This window comes from Bos indicus x Bos taurus, chromosome 8 (genome assembly GCF_003369695.1).
Source record: "Bos indicus x Bos taurus breed Angus x Brahman F1 hybrid chromosome 8, Bos_hybrid_MaternalHap_v2.0, whole genome shotgun sequence".
Classification (NCBI taxonomy): Eukaryota; Metazoa; Chordata; class Mammalia; order Artiodactyla; family Bovidae; genus Bos; species Bos indicus x Bos taurus.
In genome coordinates, this window is record NC_040083.1 from 39,051,805 (window position 1) to 39,071,728 (window position 19,924).

General features: G+C 38.1%; 1 protein-coding gene across 2 annotated transcripts; it reads right to left on the minus strand.

Annotated features, from left to right (window-relative positions):
- Positions 1-548: 548 nt before the first annotated feature.
- CD274 (CD274 molecule) lies at positions 549-19,096 on the minus strand. 2 transcript variants are annotated; one of them, XM_027549337.1, is made up of 7 exons: positions 19,008-19,096; positions 14,640-14,705; positions 13,198-13,539; positions 7,254-7,538; positions 4,958-5,065; positions 3,480-3,539; positions 549-2,032 (listed from the first exon to the last, which is right to left on the minus strand). In XM_027549337.1, the coding sequence occupies exons 2-7, from the start codon at positions 14,689-14,691 to the stop codon at positions 1,965-1,967; spliced, it is 915 nt and encodes a 304-aa protein (XP_027405138.1). In that variant the 5' UTR covers positions 14,692-14,705; positions 19,008-19,096; the 3' UTR covers positions 549-1,964. The 2 variants fall into 2 exon arrangements, with proteins under 2 accessions (XP_027405138.1, XP_027405139.1); XM_027549338.1 differs by having other exon boundaries at positions 1,660-2,086.
- Between the last annotated feature and the right edge of the window lie 828 nt (positions 19,097-19,924).

The window sequence follows — 19,924 nt, forward strand, 5'->3', positions numbered from 1 at the left end:
CAGCAGATGCATAATGCATTACCACTTATGTGGAAAAAAGCAAAAATCAAAAATATATACATTTTATAAGTATTTCCACATATATTCACAGAATATCTTTAGAAGACAAATGAACAAAAGATAAGAGTGGTTGCTTCTGTAAAGGGAAACTAGATGAGTAGGAGGATGGAATGGAGACTTTTTAATGTCTCCTATAGGACTTCTTGAATTTCAAATCATGAAAAAGTACAAATTCAAAATTCAGTTGCATTTAAATAAAAAATAAAACTCCTATTAACAATACCAGGCCCTATATACATAAGCATCAAATTTCATGGCAAAGGCAAACACATCAGGGGTAAATACAGTGATAGAAAAGGATTTGCCAGTCCAGGTTCGATGCACGATACTGGATGCTTGGGGCTAGTGCACTGGGATGACCCAGAGGGATGGTATGGGGAGGGAGGAGGGAGGAGGGTTCAGGATGGGGAACACATGTATACCTGTGGCGGATTCATTTTGATATTTGGCAAAACTAATACAATTATGTAAAGTTTAAAAATAAAATAAAATTAGAAAAAAAAAGAAAAGGATTTCAGGAGCCATTTTCCATGGTTTTAAAGAATACTGATATCTCATAAACTGAAATCGCTTTGATTTTTAAAATATTTACGCTTTTCAACTGTCCAGGAACACACTGACTGGCTACCCAGAGAATCCCCTCCTTTGGAAGCTTTCTAAACTTTCCTCCTCACAACATTTTTCTCCTCTTATACCTAGTGCCATAAGTGCATTATAGCATATTATAGCAATACATTTTCTTATTGATGTCCTTATTATATTATGAGGTCCTAGAGGGAAGTTTCCTTATCTTGCTCACATCTGTAGACTCTGCCTGGCACAGTGATTGACATGCTAGGGCACTTCCTAAATGTTTGCTGAATGAACATGTCTTAAAGTAAAGCATAGCTGTAAATTATATTCTAAAAGGACAGAAGGTAACAAAGTGCTTTTATTAATTCTTTAATAATTAAAAAAGAACATATATATATATATATATATATATATATATAAAACTGAGTTATTTTGCTTAAGAGCAGAGATTGGCACGACGCTGTAAATCAACCAGACCTCAATTTAAATAAATAAATAAATAAAAGGATGAAGGGTGACACCTTTGGAAATCTGAAGTCTGCTATATATTGCCTTGGTCATGTTTCTGTACCTCTGCTCCCTCAGCTGTGAAACAGGTAGAATAATAGTGCTTACCACAACACAGGGATGAAATGAGATTATGTGCACACATAGTTGTAAAGCTGCTATTTAAATATAAGAGATATTTTGGTAACATATCTTATTTTGAGGTCTGAGAATAAGATTATCTGAGTCAATTGAAGTATCAGTGGGTTAAATAAGGCATTAAAAATATCTTATACAAACTAATGGTTTGTTCTCTATGATTCGTAAGTACTGACAGTTATAGAGGATATCAAATACTTTAAAAATACTACATTTCACTCGACACATACAAGTCATCGAGCAGTAAATTTGGTCTGGTGACATTAAAGTGTTACTTTCTACTACAGCATATCTTTAGAAGAAATTACTCACAACCACACTTATATGACAAGACCCCACAGACTAAAAATAAATAAAAATAAATCATACTCACACACCTGGCAACACTAGGATGTTCAATCAACCAGAAGACAAATCAAGACACTGAATAAAGGCAAAGGGCACTTCTGTAGGAACTGACCATTAAATCAGGGAATCTCAACCTGTTTTCTAAGATGAGTGATGGATAATGTGCATGGAAGTTCATCATTTAGAAGTGTCCTTTCTCCTTTTCACATGTATTGATGAGTCTTCCACCATTCGGAAGTACCAATGTTTCCTTCCAGGGTACCTTTATTCCTTCTTCCTTTGTCCTCCTCTTCTTTCTGAGCTTCTGTTTTCGGAGCTTGGGCTTTTTAAGTTCTCCATCATCTGCAGCCCCCTGGCCCACTGCATACCTCTGGTCTGATAAACCCAAACCACAGGCTGAGAATCCCTGTTTTAAGAGCAGAAGTTTCAACACTGGATTACGTCTCCTCAAACTGTGTAGCTGGAGAGTAAAAATGAGAAACATAAGATATATTTGCTAGAGGATATAATAAGCTTTCAACAAGACAAAGAAACATTATTTTTATGCCCAATTCCCTTTACATGATAGACTGTAACCATCTACTATGGTTTGCCAGGAACTGTCCTGGTTATGAAACTGAAAGACTCATGCTCTGAGAAAACCCTTAATTCTTGGCAAACTGGGATGGTCTGTCACCCCAAGAAGCTCCAAACAACACTCACTAATTAGCTTTACAACACAAATGAGTGTTATGGACTACATAATGAAATATGCCTGAGCTTGTCCAGGGTAATTAGACTAACTTTAAACCTGGGCTTATTGTGAAGTTTGGTTTCAAATTATGTAAGAAGAATCAGAAACCTTAATATAGTTTTCTTCTTAGTTCAATGATCTTGATTGGGTGAGGTCTTTCTGGACTTCTACAAACGTAGACATTTGTGGTGAAATAGATTTAAGTGAACAGGTTAAGAGTTAGGTTCCATGGTCAGATTAGCAGGCTCCAAAGGAGATCCAACCAGTCCATTCTAAAGGAGATCAGCCCTGGGTGTTCTTTGGAAGGAATGATGCTAAAGCTGAAACTCCAATACCTTGGCCACCTCATGCGAAGAGTTGACTCATTGGAAAAGACTCTGATGCTGGGAGGGATTGGGGGCAGGAGGAAAAGGGGATGACAGAGGATGAGATGGCTGGATGGCATCACCGACTCCATGGACGTGAGTTTGAGTAAACTCTGGGAATTGGTGATGGACAGGGAGGCCTGGCATGCTGTGATTCATGGGGTTGCAAAGAGTCAGACACGACTGAGCGACTGAACTGAACTGAACTGAACTGAAAGCCTGATTTTTGTCAAGACTTGTGTTCTTGAGCAATTCATATTACCTTCTTGACTCTTAGCTTTCTCCATTATAAAACAGGATAATCTAGTATTATCCTGGGATAATAAAAAAATAAATCTTCTTTGATATTGTGGAGGGAGAAGATTGAGGTATTGTACATGAAGCAGTACACACAGTGCCCGATATAAAAGTTTCATCTATCTATCTACCCATCCATTCATCTATCACCCATCCACATAAATCAACTTGGTCCCCTAATGCAGGGAGATGTTAGCATGCAAAGCAAAGGACCTAGCAGAGAGAAGTTGCCTCCTTCTCCCACCTCCCCAAAGGGCATCCCTCTACTCCCCTCTGCTATCCCTAAATCTCAGACTGTGGGAACCGTTCTTATATCAGAGTCTTGAGACAAATAAGAGCTGGTAGTTCCAACACTCAGCATTCAGTAAAATAAGGGGAGATTATAATGATAGCTTTCCCCTTGTTCTTTAACTTTTTGTTTCCTTTCTTCAACTTCCAATCCCTGCTAAAATTCTTACCATTTTGTTGCTTTGAATTCATATCTCGGGTGTCACATTTTTCTACATCCATCATTCTCACTTGAAGAAAAAAGTTATTTTTATTTTCATGTAATACAACTATACATCCCACACAGTGACTCAAGTTTAAATCCTAGGTTCCTATGAAATATTTCTAATCCCTTAGGAAATCTGGTAGACTTCCTTTTTCCAGGGGTCCCAACAGTTTAGAACACATATCTTGTTCCTAAATTTTCTTCAGGGTTATATACTTTTATTTTTTATTCTTCCCCCACAGATGTACCATATCCTGAGACACTTTATTATACTTTAGTTTTCTAGCCTTTTCTAATGTCAGTTAATGATTTTTCACATGGAAATGCAAGTTGTGGTCACAGCCACTTCCTTGGACAAATCAACACCACCTCAGGATCTTCCTATCACTGAAACTTGATCCATATAGTCTGGCTGTTTCAGTTCTCTGTTTGTTAAAAGAAGCTGACCTCCACTCCCTCAATTACACCCCTTTCCCAGATCCACCCACCTCTTAAGGGGTTGTAGGGAATTTCTCAACAACTATTGGAATTCCCTTCCATTTTCCACTTCCCTATTTGCCATTAAATAACTCTATACACAGATCATCATCGGATCCTTTGGTATACTTCTCAAAGTATTGGGGAAATGTTTACTCTGAATCATCTTAAAATGAAAGGAAATTATTTGAATAGACACATTTTCCTGAATTTTAATTGTCCCCTTGGGTAAATAGAGAAATATACACATTAAAATTATTTTGAAAACTATATAATACCTTCAGCAAACTGCTCTGTGGTAAAAGTATCACTGTTCTACATAAGGAACTATTTTTATTATTTAAAGCTCCCAGAACCCAGTTCAATATAACAGTGTAACTAACTCAAGACAAATTCAACTGAAACCAACAGGCATGTTAACTTTTTCTTTCCTGTAAGTCTGTGATTATTTGCATGATAGAAAGAAACTGTTTAACACTTGGTCTTCTTCAACCTCCATGCACACCCTTTTTCTCATGATCTTCACCCTGCAATCCTGCACAGTTTCACTATAACTGCTGTGGAACAGTGGAGTATCTTTGTGCTACCTTGCAGAGGCAGGCCAGGTTTACCTGCAGCCATGATCCAACTCTCACCCCCTTAGAAATGTTACTACAAGTGTTTACTGCCACCCTCCAATTCAAATGATGCTACAGAATGGTAGCTAAAAATATACTTTGCATGACTGAAAGTTGGCCCTGTAAGGGAAAGCTAATAGAAAGGCATTTTATAAATCACTGTTTCCTGTTAGGGGCACCCCTAGCATTTGAATAGGGTAGAATAGTTTTCCGATACATGGGACTGTCCTGCATATTACAGGAGATGTAGCATCCCTGGCTCTGCCCAGCAAGTGCCACTGTGACAACAGTAGCACTCTCATACATTTTTCCACAACCCCACCAGAGACTGTCACAATAAAGGAAATACCATCTCTTTTCAGACAGAAGATGACTGCCAGGGTTACACTCAGGCATAAGAAGAGAGCTCCCAGAGTCACCAAGTGATTCCTCTTTTTTGCTGGATCTAGATATGGTTCTGAAAAACAAAATAAAGTGAAACTGACTAAAGATAAAATTTTCTTTGGGAGGGACCAAGAGAATAATCATCTTTGAAGTTTAATTTAGGTTAGCATTTTCTTAAGTACCAAAAGTTCCTTTCCAATGAGTGGCTGGAATGGTGAAATACCTGATACGGAAATGGGGGCAACATGGAAAACTGGAAGCAGCCCAGGTGTTGGACAGGTGGACCTGGGGTTAAGTTCTGCAGCTACTCATTAGCTTTGAGTTCTCTGGCAAATCATTTAACCAGTCTACAAAATGGAAATGATACTGGAATTTTTGTCAGGCTAAATGTTAATAAAATGCTTTTCACAGGGAGTGGCAGCTCAGTATTATATGATAGCCTTGATTATTTCTCTTCTTGCATTCCTTAATATAAAAGCTAGCAGCCTACTGCACATGGCAAAGATGCAGTATGATGGCTAATTGGCACTCCCAAAAGAGCTCCTTCTTCCCCACATCTGTGGCCATGATTGTAGATCACAGTTTGCTTTTTTTCTCTCTCCATCATTTGAACACCTTGGGACATCTAATCATTGGCACTTTTCACCATTCTATCTCCAGCCCCCTGCAGGAGGAAAAGCGGTCTTACGGCACATGATGCTCAGAGACTAACTCCCACCTCCCACCATTAGCCATGATTCGTGATTACTTAGTTCAAGTTTTAAAGCCACAATCATAGTCAGTCTTTCTCTAGTAGCTGGCAGTTTACAAAGTCTGTCAATAACTCTATGAGTTAGGTGTGCAAAGTATTAAAGAAAAAAACGCGAGGTGACAGATGAGAACACATATTTCAAACAGTTAGGTGAGTTAACCCGAGGTCTTCCCACAAGTAAGTTGTTATAAAACAGCTTTTAAATGGCAGGGAAATACTAATGCAACTCCTCCCAAAGTGACTCTTTAATTTTTCTAAACTGCTTTTGTTCTTTTTGTTCTTCGGGCTACCCTGGATTGTCTTTTCCTATTGTTTGCCTTTTCTATTCAATTTTTGGTTTGTTTTCTCTGAGGTATCAGAGCTTTACTGTCAACATCTAGTGGGGGGTGAGGAGAGTGTGGTGAGAAGTGCCTCTGAGAAGACCTCTGGGTTTATATTAGCATCACGCTCTCAAGGCTCACCTTCTCTAAAGGTCTGAGCCTCTCACCAGATTATATCCTGCCTTATCCACTTCTGTAGGAAAGTGAGATAAAAATATAGCTGATTCTGTGCAAACAAGAGTCTCAAATCATTTTCACGCATTGTAGCCCATGTATTTCCAGGATACTGTTGCCCAATAGGTTATAACTATGTAAGAAAAGTGAAAAGCACAGGAGAAATCAAGTCACTTGCCCAGGGGAACACTGATTTATGCACTAAGAAGACTTCCTTGGAGGAGACAGAACGGGCAGGAAGGCACTCTCCCATCTGGAATAAGATAGAAAAGTGCATCCTATGTGTTTCCTGCCACAGAAACTCTGGAAAGAAGGAAACAGCTGTGACGTACTCAGATCTGCATTCCTGAAACATGGCCTGAGTTGAGTCTTCCTCTCAGGTGCTCCCCCAGATCCCCCCAGCCACAAGAACATTTCTAACATGAAACGAGATTGCCTGTTTTATTATCCATTTCCTGCAGAGTGTTAACTGTTTTTTACTTTTCTATGAGCCTCCAATGCCTGGAACGTACAGCATATTGAATAAATACTTGCTTAATGTTTCAGTTCAGTTCAATTCAGTTGATCAGTCGTGTCCAACTCTTTGCAACCCCATGAATCGCAGCACGCCAGGCCTCCCTGTCCATCACCAACTCCCGGAGTTTACTCAAACTCATGTCCATCAAGTTGGTGATGCCATCCAGCCATCTCATCCTCTGTCATCCCATTCTTCTCCTGCCCCCAATCCTTCCCAGCATCAGAGTCTTTTCCAATGAGTCAACTCTTCACATGAGGTGGCCAAAGTATTGGAGTTTCAGCTTTAGCATCAGTCCTTAATGTTTACTAAGTAGAAATATGACTTGGATGAATGGAGGTGAGGAAGCAGAATGCATTTTGTAAATGTAGTTCATTCATATAAATATAATTTATTCATTCATTCATTCAACAAACAATGAAAGTTTATGATGAGCAGGCATCAGGCTATGTACCAAGAGACAATACTAGGCACATTTTAATTGAGATGTTCAAAATATTACCTGGGATGACCAACTCAGCTGTGTTGTTTTCCTCATGACCTAATCTCCGAAAAGTGCAGTAGAAAATTTTGTCAGCTGTTGTGTTGATTCTCAGTGTGCTGGTCACATTGAAAAGCTTTTCCTCCCTCTTTGAACTGGTGATGCTGGTTTTGCCACTCAGGACTTGGTGATCGCTACTTGTCCAGATGACATCAGCTTCAGGGTAACCCTCAGCCTGACACGTTAGTTCATGTTCAGAGGTGACTGGATCCACAGAAATTGTATGGTAGATTTTGCGGTATGGAGCTAGGTCATGAACAAAAAGAAGGCATGGTTTTCATTTAACCAGAACTAGACATGTGGCTTTTTGGTCTTGTCAACCTTAGATAGAATACCAATCCAGGCTGTTCTCAGAGAAATAATCTTAAAGCTCAGATGTCTCAGCAGTGGGGAATGTCTGGTAGTTCTGCCTCAACTCTTCCACTCATACTTGGGCCAAGTTTGGGCTTAAAGGAATACCTATCTTGCTAGAAAAAGTATATTGCTATTTTTATTGAGGTCAAAGTAAATGTACAGATTGTTTGAAAAGAGAACTTTCAACTTTAAACCAGTAGTCTTTTTATCCAAATATAAAACATGTCTGTTTATTTATTCAAGTCTTTATACGTTTCTCAGTAAAGTTTTATAGTTTTTATAAAGGACCAAATTCTTAAATTTATTCCTGGACATTTTCCCCTTGTTGTTGTAAAGCTGTCTTCATAAATACAAACCTCTCCAGCTGTTCAGCATTGTTTTCTTACATTTTATTTAATAAACAGAAAATTTCATTTTGATATGCCATTTACTTTTTCAACATTATGTGAATGATCAGAAATTAGGAATGCAAATAGTATTATGTCATTGTAAAAGTTGATACATGTTCCTGAATGGTACTTTTTAAAGTTTAAGTGCATTTATAGGATTTTAAAATAGTTTTAGATTTACAGAAAAGTTCCAAAGATAGTATAGGGTACCCGTGTACCTCTCCTCCAGTTTCCCCTACTGTTACCATTACCATGGTACTTTCATCCTAACTAAGGAGCCAACACTAGAACACTACTGTTAACTAAATCTTATACTTGGTTCCATTTCACTAGATTTTCCCTACTGCCCTTTTGCTGTTCTTGGATTTCATCTAGAATACTGTATTATGATACTTATTTTTTTAACCTTTTAGCTGGTTATTTTAATAAATCATTTAACTTCAATTAAATTTTAGATCATTAATTTGGGATGCTTTTAGGATTAAGATATCCAATGTACTGAATATTTTAGTAGATTAGTGCACTTATATTGCTTAAGAGCTTTATTTCATTTTTATTCATTACAACTATGTTAACATGTTATTATTCTGTTGGCATAATTTTTACTCCTAATAGTTTAGTGTTACCACTAATGGTATAAGAAGAAAATATTAGAACTTATACACTCATATGTATTTTTATCATAACAATTAAGAAATAATCTAAGCTTAACAAATTTTACTGACTGACACTGCCCCTCACTTCATGTGCCTCATGAGAGTCTTAAAGGAATAGAGGAATTTTATAACACCAAAGGGAAGACAGTGACTTGTTTGAGATTATTATAGATATTCAGGTTCTCTTATCTAATTTTAACGGAACTAACCTGCTTACAAAATGAACAACTAATAAAAAGGTTTCCCACAAAGAAGATGAGCATTGAAGATATTACCAATAATTTAAGCAAAAACCAAAAGGAAATGTCAGGAGTGACACTTTTTACCACAACTTTATGAAGTAAAACAAGTACCTAACTCTACAGGACAAGGCATTGGTTAAAAAAAAACTTCAAGATTGTCAAGACCATCCAGTTTGGGTATCAATGAATTTCACCTGAGATATACTCTGCTTTGAAATATTAGCTGATGATAGTGAAGCATCATAATTAGTAAGACATTGAAAATACTGTTTATTAAATTCTCATGTCATCTTTTTAAAATTTGTATTTTTTATATTTATAGATTGTCCAATGTATTTTCATATGAACCATATGAAATTGGTGGTGTTCAATTTCTTTTGCCTTTAAAACTGTCAATTTCTTATGACATAAGCTATATACTAGCACAAATATATTCTTTATAAACACACATGCACATAAATATATTTAACATGCTTTCCTGATGGGATAGATAATCAAAAACATTTGCAGATGACTGGTTTACTAGATCTGGAGTACACATGTGCTAATCCAGACCATGAAAAGTTAACAGTAGTTTTAAGTCAATATATTAATATAGCTCAATACACAATTTGGAGGTAGAAACACAGAAAATAAAACCTGGCTGTTAAGGGCAGACCTCAGAGCCAAATTGCTTGAGTTTAGAACCTGGCTTCATCACTTAATAGTTGAATGAAGTTGGCAAATTACTTAAATTTCTTTGGATCTCAGTTTCCTCATCAATGAAATGAGGAGAGTAACACCACATGTCACTGACTCTAAGATGTTACCTACTGAAGATACACTCAGATTTCAGAGCTAGTAAATGTGAAAAATATGCATTTTTAACATGATAAGCTCTGACTCCATGCAGTCACTTAAGGATTAAATGCGGTAATACAGGCAAAGTGCTTAGGGTGGGGCCTGGCCCTTAAGTACTACAGAATTACTGCTAGAGTTGCTCTTCCTCTTCTTACTGCTACCAAAGTGCACTCACGTGGTATTCTTTAGAAAGTACTGACAGCTCCTGACGAACAGCCTTGGAAATAAATTTTCATATATCCAAACTTGTTCAAGTTTCAAAAATTTTAGATTTATCCTATTTGAGGAAATACATCATTCATTCATTCAAAAAGTTTTTTTTTTATGTGTTCCTGTCTTACTACTACTCGTATATGCCAAGTCCTAGGAAAACAGCAATAAATATAACAGACCAAAGTCTCTGTCTTTGTGGACTGTATGTTCTAGAAGAAGAAGAGAGATAATAACAAAATACATAGGTACATTTATATGATATGGGGTCAAATGCTACAGAAAAAACTTAAACAAGACTGGTTGGTGAATTTGGGGGAGAGATGGGGGTGGTAAAGCAGTTAATCCTTGGTCCATACAAACAAATTAGCTTTATCAGGATAACTACACATACTTTGTTCTTTAAGTTGCCTAATCCTATTTAAGCTTCCCTGGTGGCTCACAGGTTAAAGCATCTGCCTGCAACCCAGGAGACCTGGGTTCAATCCCTGAGTCGGGAAGATCCCCTGGAGAAGGAAATGGCAACCCACTCCAGTATTCTTGCCTGGAGAATCCCATGGATGGAGGAGCCTGGTGGACTACAGTCCATGGGGTTGCAAAGAGTAGAACATGACTGAGCGACTTCACTTTTTAATCCTATTTAAGTTCTTGAAAGTATAAATGGGCACTTCATTTTCCTGGCTATAGGGTTCAGTGTTTAAGGAAAAAATAACATTTTCAACTGAAAAGTCAAATGTCTGAGAATCTGGTATTTAAACAAAAATGAAAGGTGCAATAACACCAAAGTGATAATAATAATTGAGTTAATCTAAAACTAAACTCAAATTTTAGTTTTGAAATGTTTCACCTTTAAAATCCCATGGTGACTGAACTCCCTGTGGGGAAGCTGTGAGACTACATGTTTACAGTGATGGGAAGAGAAGCTCAACAGCTTTACTCGTGAAATTATTTGCATATGGAGATGACTCAGGAGTTATACTTCCCTGAGTTGTAAAGCTCATGTAAGCCAGCATGGCTTCAGTGCAATGAAAGCTTGGTGTCTGGCTTGCTTTCAGTGCAGCACAATGTAACCTCCAAGACCACTGTGTGCAAATGACAATGAGATGTTCTGGGACTAGGATGCCAATTTAGTAATTTACAGTATGAAATGGAATGGTCAAACAAATCACATCCTCAAGTCTGGCTGGTCATCTGTTTTGCTCCATCAAGGACCCCACCTTGGAAAAACCATCAGTGCTGAAAGGTTTTCTACTGTGTTACACTACAGCAAAGAAAATCACAATCCACAAGGGACATTACAGAGCCCAGAAAAACTGGAAGAACAACTTTACAACAGGGACAGCTTTCCCACTCTCTGCATACTCCCTACAGGCTGATGAGAGACTCTTCTTATGGAAGCAGAAGATTATACCCTGTACTTCCTTCTAATTCATTTATGCCAGGCTGATGCTCTTCCTACCCACCCAAGATCTAACAATGCTGGCTGTTCATGGAGCTAAGTCTTGACCATTTCTTTAATACCTTGAAATATAGTATGCCTGATAACTGCTGATAGACTGAAGAAAAGTTAAAAATCTCAACCTGGGATCCCATCAGCTTGTTTTTATAAATATCGCTCTGGAGAAACATATGGTAAGATACAATTAAATTAAATCTATTTCATAAGACAAGTGAGATTTTAACAACAGTAGCATTAACTGAGCCAAATTCAGAGGCCCAGTGATACACCATGAAATAAGACACATTCCTATATAAATTTTATTTTGAGTGTATAATGATTAGTTACTTTTATGATAAATGTAAACTTTTCTTATTCATATTACAGATCTTCAGATTGATGCTTAGGTCAGGAATAGAAACACCAAGGAACACTATTTAACTCTAGTCACATATTAAAAGGTCACCATGTGAAAAAAAGAAGCAAGCAGATACCCTCAAAACTGTGACTATAGATGGCAGATTCCAACTCAATATCTGAAAGAAATTACAAAAGGCTATGGAAAAGAGGTCCAAATGACAAAAGTATCATCGCAGTAAGTATGTGAATAGAAGATCCTTTGTGGAGATTTCTTTGGGTGTTTGGACTAGCTGCTCTCATCTGGGATTCTTTCAGCTCTCAATTTTGTGGATCTTAAGAGTGAAAGCAGGGGTGGTCAGCTAAGGTGTTTTCCTTTATTTAGCTAGCTGCTGCTGCTAAGTCACTTCAGTCATGTCCGACTCTGTGCGACCCCATAGATGGCAGCCCACCAGGCTCCGCCGTCCCTGGGATTCTCCAGGCAAGAACACTGAAGTGGGTTGCCATTTCCTTCTCCAATGCATGAAAGTGAAAAATGAAAGTGAAGTCTCTCAGTCATGTCTGACCCTTAGTGACCCCATGGACTGCAGCCTACCAGGCTCCTCCGTCCATAGGATTTTCCAGGCAAGAGTACTGGAGTGGGTTGCCATTTAACTTCTCTGTATTTAGCTAGAAGCAACCCCAAATTTTGAACCCAGGTGACCATATATCATATTTATAGGTCAGTACCTAGGAATTGGACATTCACAGTTCCTCTTCAAGGCTCCAACATAATATTGGCACAGATGTTTAAGATGAAAGTGTGCTCAGTGAGCACAGTTCACACACTCTTCATTTATTCAATACTTGATATGATTATTTTTTGCCTTCATAGATTGACTTCAAGTCTTTTTGAATGTGAATTTTACAATGGGATTTGTTTTTAATATATGTATTTACATTTGACATAGAGAGTTTCCAAGGAAGGAAAATGCTGGCAGACCTCATAAAACTGAGAAACAGGTACTAAATTTAAAAATTCTTGGAGGAACATACAAATAATGATATTACCTTTGCATGCCATGAAAGTGGCAAAGGGAGGAGAGACATTTTTGTAGTTCATTGTATCCTCTTCCATAGTATGTGAATTATTTGCAAGTATGTGTATACATATTACTTTTTTAATAATAAAAAAGTGAAGCTTGGGAATTTTTAGGAAAACTGAATGTACTGTGAAACATGACTGTCATGTTTGGCTCTAGATCTCTGGGGACTATCAAACAGGATGTACTCAAGCAAGGCTCATTGGATGAGTATGCAAATGAATGAATAACAGACTGCTGCTGTGGAAAGTGAAGCTGGACTTCCAAGAACAAAAAGTTCAACACTGAGATATGGTTTTAACAAAGGTTGTGCCTTATTATCTATAATAAATCTTACCGTTGACTTTCAAAGTAATCCGCTTGTAGTCGGCACCGCCATAGCTGATCAAGCAACAGTAAACCCCCGCATCCTGCAATTTCACATCTGTTATCTGAAGTGCAGCCTTTCCCAAGAAGAGCTGGTCCTTCAACAGTTGGGCCCTCCCATGGTAGCTACTGTGCTGAACGTTTGGGTCTTCCTTCCCATTCACAAACTGAATAATTTTCTTATCCTCCATTTCCCAGTAAACAACTAACACAAGCAGGTTTAATTGTTTGTCTACTGGAAATCTGCATTCCAACGTCACATTGCTGCCATATTCTACCACATACAGGTCCTTGGAAACTGTGATAGTAAATGCTGAAAAGAAAGATGACCAATCTTTAGAAGATGGAAAATTCCTCAAAAAATTTATAGAATGAGTCCAGGATTTACAGAAGCTTTATCTGGTCGCTTACATGATAATTACACTTACGGACTTACTTCCCTGAAATATTTATTTTATCCAGTGAGCCTGAGACATATCTCACCCCCAAGTTAGAATAATAAAATTAGCTAAACAAGTTGTCCCAAAATTCATAAACATACACTACTGTAGAACTAGTACATGGTAAAGGGGTACTTATAACCAGGAAGACTTTGTTTCATGTGGACATCCCCAGAGTGTCCTTTGACTGGACACTTATTTGCCTTTTACATAGTCTAAATCATACATTCCAATGGATCTCTCTACTTATTGCCCCAAACTCTTAATCAGTTGTCTGGCCAGATGAGTATAGAGATTTAGGGAGCATCTCAGGTTGATGCAGGTACTGTGTTACCCTGACATTCCATGTACGCTACAATTCTTCCTTAGGATATACTTATTGGATAAAACAGGTCATAGAGCAAGGTGGACAGAATGATCCTGTCCTTATTTAAAACAAATATGTAAAAGTATACACATAGGCCATTTCCCCAGATATTTTCAGTAATTATTCTTGGGAAATAGATAATGGATAATGAGTAATAGATGGGCTTCCCAGGTGGCACTAGTAGTAAAGAACCTGCCTGCAAATGCAGGAGATGTAAGAGACGCAAGTTCAATTCCTGGGTTGGGAAAATCCCCTGGAGGAGGATCTGGAAATCCACTCCATTATTCTTGCCTGGAGAATCCCCATGGACAGAGGAACTTGGCCGGCTATAGTCCATAGTGTTGCAAAGAATCAGACATGACTGAAGCGACTTAGCATGCACACAACAAGTAATGGATATGGGTTAATTTTGTTTCTTTCAGTGTGTCCATACTCCTTATATCTTTGTCCAGTGAAATAGGTTTATGAAATATGTTTATCAATTATAATGAAGGAAGAATAGAAAGTCCTCTATATAAAAATTATATCCGTTTTATTATTTCACTTTTGATCTTATAGTTAAAATATTTAAAATATAGAACCTAATGAAAGGATTTTGTGTCTTACCTTTCAGCAAACAACAGTAAGCCATGAATGTTAAGACACTATATATCCTCATCTTTCTGGAATGACCTAATTATGGAAAACAGAAAAAAGGAAACTCCTTTACTCAATAATTGAATACCCAGACAGTATGGGACTTGGCAGTTCTAATTCAAACTGTCTACTGATAACCAGACAGTAACTGATTTGTAAGTGTTACAACGCAGCAGGGAATTTAGAAGTTCAATACCTTCACATAATATCCCATAGTCATATGAATCTAAGTGAAAAAAAAAAAAGATACTATGATGAGACTTTAAAAATTTAATTGCAAGTCCTGGAAAAAACTTGTACACACAAAAGAAACCAAGATGAAAATATTGCACCAAAATCCTCTCAAATATCTTATGGGTTTTTTTTTCTACAGTGTAACATCTCTAGAAATCCAAGCCCGCCCTATACAAAATTTCAAAGCAAGCAGAATCTGACTTCCATGTTTCCCACCCTTCAGTGCCTTTTCCCCTCAGCAGCTGAATACCTTCATCCTACTCTTTAACTATTCAACTCTTTCAGATTATCATCCAAACCATGCCAGTTCTCGTCCAGGTGCCATCTTTCCAAAATCTCCTCTTTTGTCCTTTGCTTATTCCAAATTATAAATTATATTATATTCCCTCAATAAACTGATTCCACTAGTAGCAGGGGGAGTGAGAAGGAGAAACAGTTGGCTTCAACCACTTCATACTAAGATGTGACTCACTCACAGCCTCCTTTCAGTGGTATCTGCCTCGATTCTACTCTTCATCGTGTCATCCTGCTTGAAATTCTACCAATTCTTTAATTTAGCAAACATTAACTGAATACCTTTCCTGTGCTAGGCACTATTTTTGGCATTAGAGATATAGCAGTGAACAGGAAAGAAAAATCACTCTCCTCTAGGAGCATATATTCAGTAAAGGAGTAAATAGAGAAGATTTGGGCTATAGTTCAGCAAATCTGTTTACTTATTAACATTTTCTCATGCTATACATATATTTACACACTTTGAAGAGAAAGCCAGTTTTCCCCCTTAAGAGTCTCTGCGACCTTTGTATACACACAAAAACTCACAATTGATCAATTAATCAATGCTACACATATGTAAGGCAAAAGATTTATGCCATATGTATATAAATAGCTCTAAAAATCAGTAAGAAAACTACATACAACCCAACAGGAAAATGAGCCAAAGGTTCTACTATACAGTTCAGAGAATAAGAAATACAAATGACATCTAAACAAAGGGAAGGATTCTCTATCTTACCAATGAAGAAAAGATAATAGTTTAAGACACGAGACATAATTTTTCACTTATTTGCTTGATTAAGAGTATAAGTATTCCTAATATTTAGTGTTTATGAGGATATGAACAAATGGGTTTCCTTACCAACCACTGATAGGAATGTGAAGTTATATAACCTTTTTTTTTGGAGGGCAATTTGGTAATCTCCATTAAAATTTTAAATGTATATGCCATTTAGCTTTCACTTCCTCTCTAAGAAATATATCTTACAAAAACAAAAACACAAGCATATGACAACAGACATCAAAAGATTTTAGAGGCACTATCTGCTACTATCTAGTAGTAAAGTAGTAAAGGCCAGGGATGCTGCTAAACATCCTAGAGTGCCCATGACAACCCCTGCAGCAAAGATACATCTGGTCCCAAATGTCAACAATGACACGGTTGAGAAACCTTGCAACCACTGTGAGTATTTCAGTATATATTTTCCTTCTAGATTTTCTCCTATGAAGCTTTTAAAAACAATTAGACACATAACACCCACTTTTTAAATTTAATATTTTGATGATTATTTTCCATTTTGCCACACATTATTTATAAGTATCTTATTTAGTGGCCCCATAATGTTTCGTTTCCCTGCTGTTAGGTATAGTATTGTGTTCAGTTTTTAAAATAACATAAGTATTTGTGTATTCAGCAAATATTTGTTAAGTGCCTACTGTGTACCAGGTCCCAGGCTAGGCCCTGAGGATAGATTTTCCCCAAGTAGAACTGCTGATCAAGGAGAAAGAACATTTTCCTAATTCTTGACACATGTGGATAACTGGTGCCAGTTACACTGTGTCTTCACCTAGCACTTATTTTATATATATATATACACACACATATGCATATATATATTCTCATTTAACTACAAAAAACAAGCAAAGAACTATTGCATAAAACAGAGGCACATTAAATCCACTCACAGATTTCAACTAGTTTTTCCAGTGTTTATGACATGCCTTGATGGAGTTCCTATCTCTTGACAAATCTGGTTGAAAATTTTAGAGGTAATGAAAGTTTACTGGAAGGTGAGGGATTAGATCTGATATTTACCTAAGTCCTCATTATACCTCCTCTTCCAGGGCTCCATTCCTTTGGAGTACAGCTATTGTTAGTGAGGGAATAGTAGGGGGAAGGTAAGAGACCATGTAAGTAAACATGGTCTTTGACCTCTAACAGTTACCTGGTGGCTCAGAAGGTAAAGTGTTTGCATGCAATGCGGGAGACTTGAGTTTGATCCCTGGGTCTGGAAGATCCCCTGGAGTATGAAATGGCAACCCACTACAGTATTCTTGCCTGGAAAATCCCATGGATGGAGGAGCCTGGCAGGCTACATACAGTCCATTGGGTTGCAAGGAGTCGGACACGACTGAGAAACTTGTTTCTTTCTTTCTTGACCTCTAAACCCCACATCAGGCAGTTGGGCTAAGATAAGAACACTAGCATCTTCCTCAGATAAGAAACTCAGTATAACTAAATCCCCAGACAAGAACTGAGACATTCAAAGAGTAAGAAAATGTGAAGTAGGAAAGAAGTGATGGTTCATTCAGGATGGGGAAGCAGGTTTGTCCCTGGGGGAACCCAGTATACCAATATGGAACTGATACTACTTCTCTATCTCACCAAGGTAGGGCAGACAAGACAGAAAGTCAGGGAAAAGAACTCAAGTTTTCTTAAAAGCAAGGACTGCCGTGTTACCTGTCAGTTCAGGGTTTCCTTTGATTTTTATCTGATGTATATGAACTACAATTTGATTTTTAAAAATTCCTAGAGTTTGAAAATGTCTCCAAGCAAGGGGAAAATCTGCTCAATTAACAGATCAAAATCGTTGATCTATTAAACCTCTGTGCTCATATTCACTCTCTTTAGTTGTGTGCGACTCTTTGCGAGCCTATGTTGTCAAACTCTATTAAACCCGACTAAATCCTGTGCCCTAACTCCCTCCCTTTAGTCACACTGAGCTATTCTACATTTCCCAGGTGTGGCTTCAGTTCCACAGTATTTCTGTGGCTTCCTTTAAGAACACACTCTAACTATTGTCCTGTAACCTCTGTCTACTCTATTCTACTGGGGGGAAAAAAAAGTTGATTATTAATTTTTTTAAAGAGTATCACAGTTCTAATAAACTGCTGGGCAACTGTCAATATGAACTGGCACAACCTTTCTGGAAGGCAATTTTCAATCTGTATCAAAGGCTCTTAAATCATTCAGACTTTGATTAGTAGTTATACTTGTAAGAGTTCATCTGAAGGAAATAATCACCAAAGTTTCAGCTTTTATAAGCAATGAAGCTGGGTGAATGGCTAAAATAGTGAACCTCTAAATAATCTTGATGTCCAGCATGAGGGGATTAATTTTGTTTGGTTATCCAGCACCATGGAATGTAGCCATTAAAAAAAAAAATCACATATTTAGAAAGCAATTTTAGAAAGCGTAGAAACTCATGCACATTAAGCCCAAAAACACAAGGTGTAATAATGATATGACATCCCTGTGAGACAAATCCAAACTCAACTTTGATATAGGCTAGGCTCAAAGTGTTAAAAAAATGCTTTAACATTTTCCCCCTCAGGCTCCTCATTCCCTCCTTCAGGACTCCTTTAGTCCTCAGAGCAGACAGAGCAAAGAACTCCGGTTTGGTATCCTGGCTCTTACAGCAGGAAGGGGCCTCAGGAGATGCTGCGGCTGTGAGCACTTACCCAGCTCAGACTGCTAGTGAGCGGCTGAAAGTGTACTGGGACTCAGGTGTCCTGACCTCCAGTCCAGAAATTTCCCTCTAGACCCGTTTACCCACCTTAGGACCACAGTCATGAACGCGCAGAAACATGTATGTACTTACAAGACAAGCAAAACTAAATTCCGCCTAACGAAAAGCTGAATTTGTTACTTGTTCTTACTAATTTTGGCAAGTAATCGGCTTCACATCACCGAAACCATCACATGCTCTCCCTTTCCCTTCTCCTCTCTCCATCCCAAAGAAAGGGTCTCTGTGGCAGTCCCGTTTTAAAGTGCCAAGCGAGTGAGGCAGCCAAAGACACTGGCCAGTGAGCGAGAACGCTCCCTACCTGCCGGCGGGAGAGTCGCGGCTGGCGTTGAGACTTCGGCGCTGTGCCCCGGACTGCCAGGGCCACCCGCAGCTATGAGCTCGCGTGGGTGTTTCTCCGCCCACTTTCTGACCCGCCCCGTAAGCGCTCAGGGGACTGGATTTTCCTTACCCTGACCCAAGCATGTGAGTTGGGAAATAAACGCATTATCCATTCTTGGAATAAAAAGATAGATAAACCAAAAGTGAAACTTAAATCCGGCTTCCCGTAAATCAGCTTTTTAAAAGAAAAGTTTCAAAAATGAAAACAAATCATTATCTGACGTTTTAAACAGTATTTAGAAACAAAGCAACCTCGGAAATCATCACAGATGTCCGACCTTGGTTTTGCCTTAAGAATCCACACTAAATTCTGCGATGAGGTTTCCCTTTTCTGATAAAAGCTCTTTTACAAGATGTCGGATCATCCTGACATAACTCGATCTACAACATATAGAAAGTAAAACGATATTTCCCTAATTACTCATTATACCTCCTCTTCCAGGCCCAGATGACGTTGATTTTTTTAGAAAGTAAGTGTATGTGTATGATAGGAAATGTATTTTTAAAACGTGGATTTTGTTACTTCCTTAAAGTTCCTCGACATTGTGAAACCATTAACTGCCTTGTCATTAAAATAACTTCCCATCAGGACTGACACCTTTTAAGAATGCTCTGGGGATCCTGCTATTTTGCCTCTTTGAGATCCTGGTTAGGGTAGCACATTCTAGGTATGGGTTGAGAAAATCCTCTGGTAACTCCGGATCCCTGGCTGAGGGCAAGCGGAAACCACGTGACTCACACTGAGGAGGCCAGGATGGTTTTAAGCACCACCGAACTTCTAGGTGCATCTCTCTTGCTCTTTCCTTCTGGCGCTCTAGGGCGGTCTCACTGTCCGTC

Coding starts and splice junctions, on each gene's coding strand:
- CD274 (XM_027549337.1), bottom strand. CDS start 14,691: ATGAGGATATATAGTGTCTTAACATTCATGGCTTACTGTTGTTTGCTG. Junction 5,066..7,253: donor AGCTGAGTTGGTCATCCCAG/GTAATATTTTGA, acceptor TTTGTTTTTCAG/AACCATATCTAGATCCAGCA. Junction 3,540..4,957: donor CTTCTGTCTGAAAAGAGATG/GTATTTCCTTTA, acceptor TTTTTCTTCAAG/TGAGAATGATGGATGTAGAA.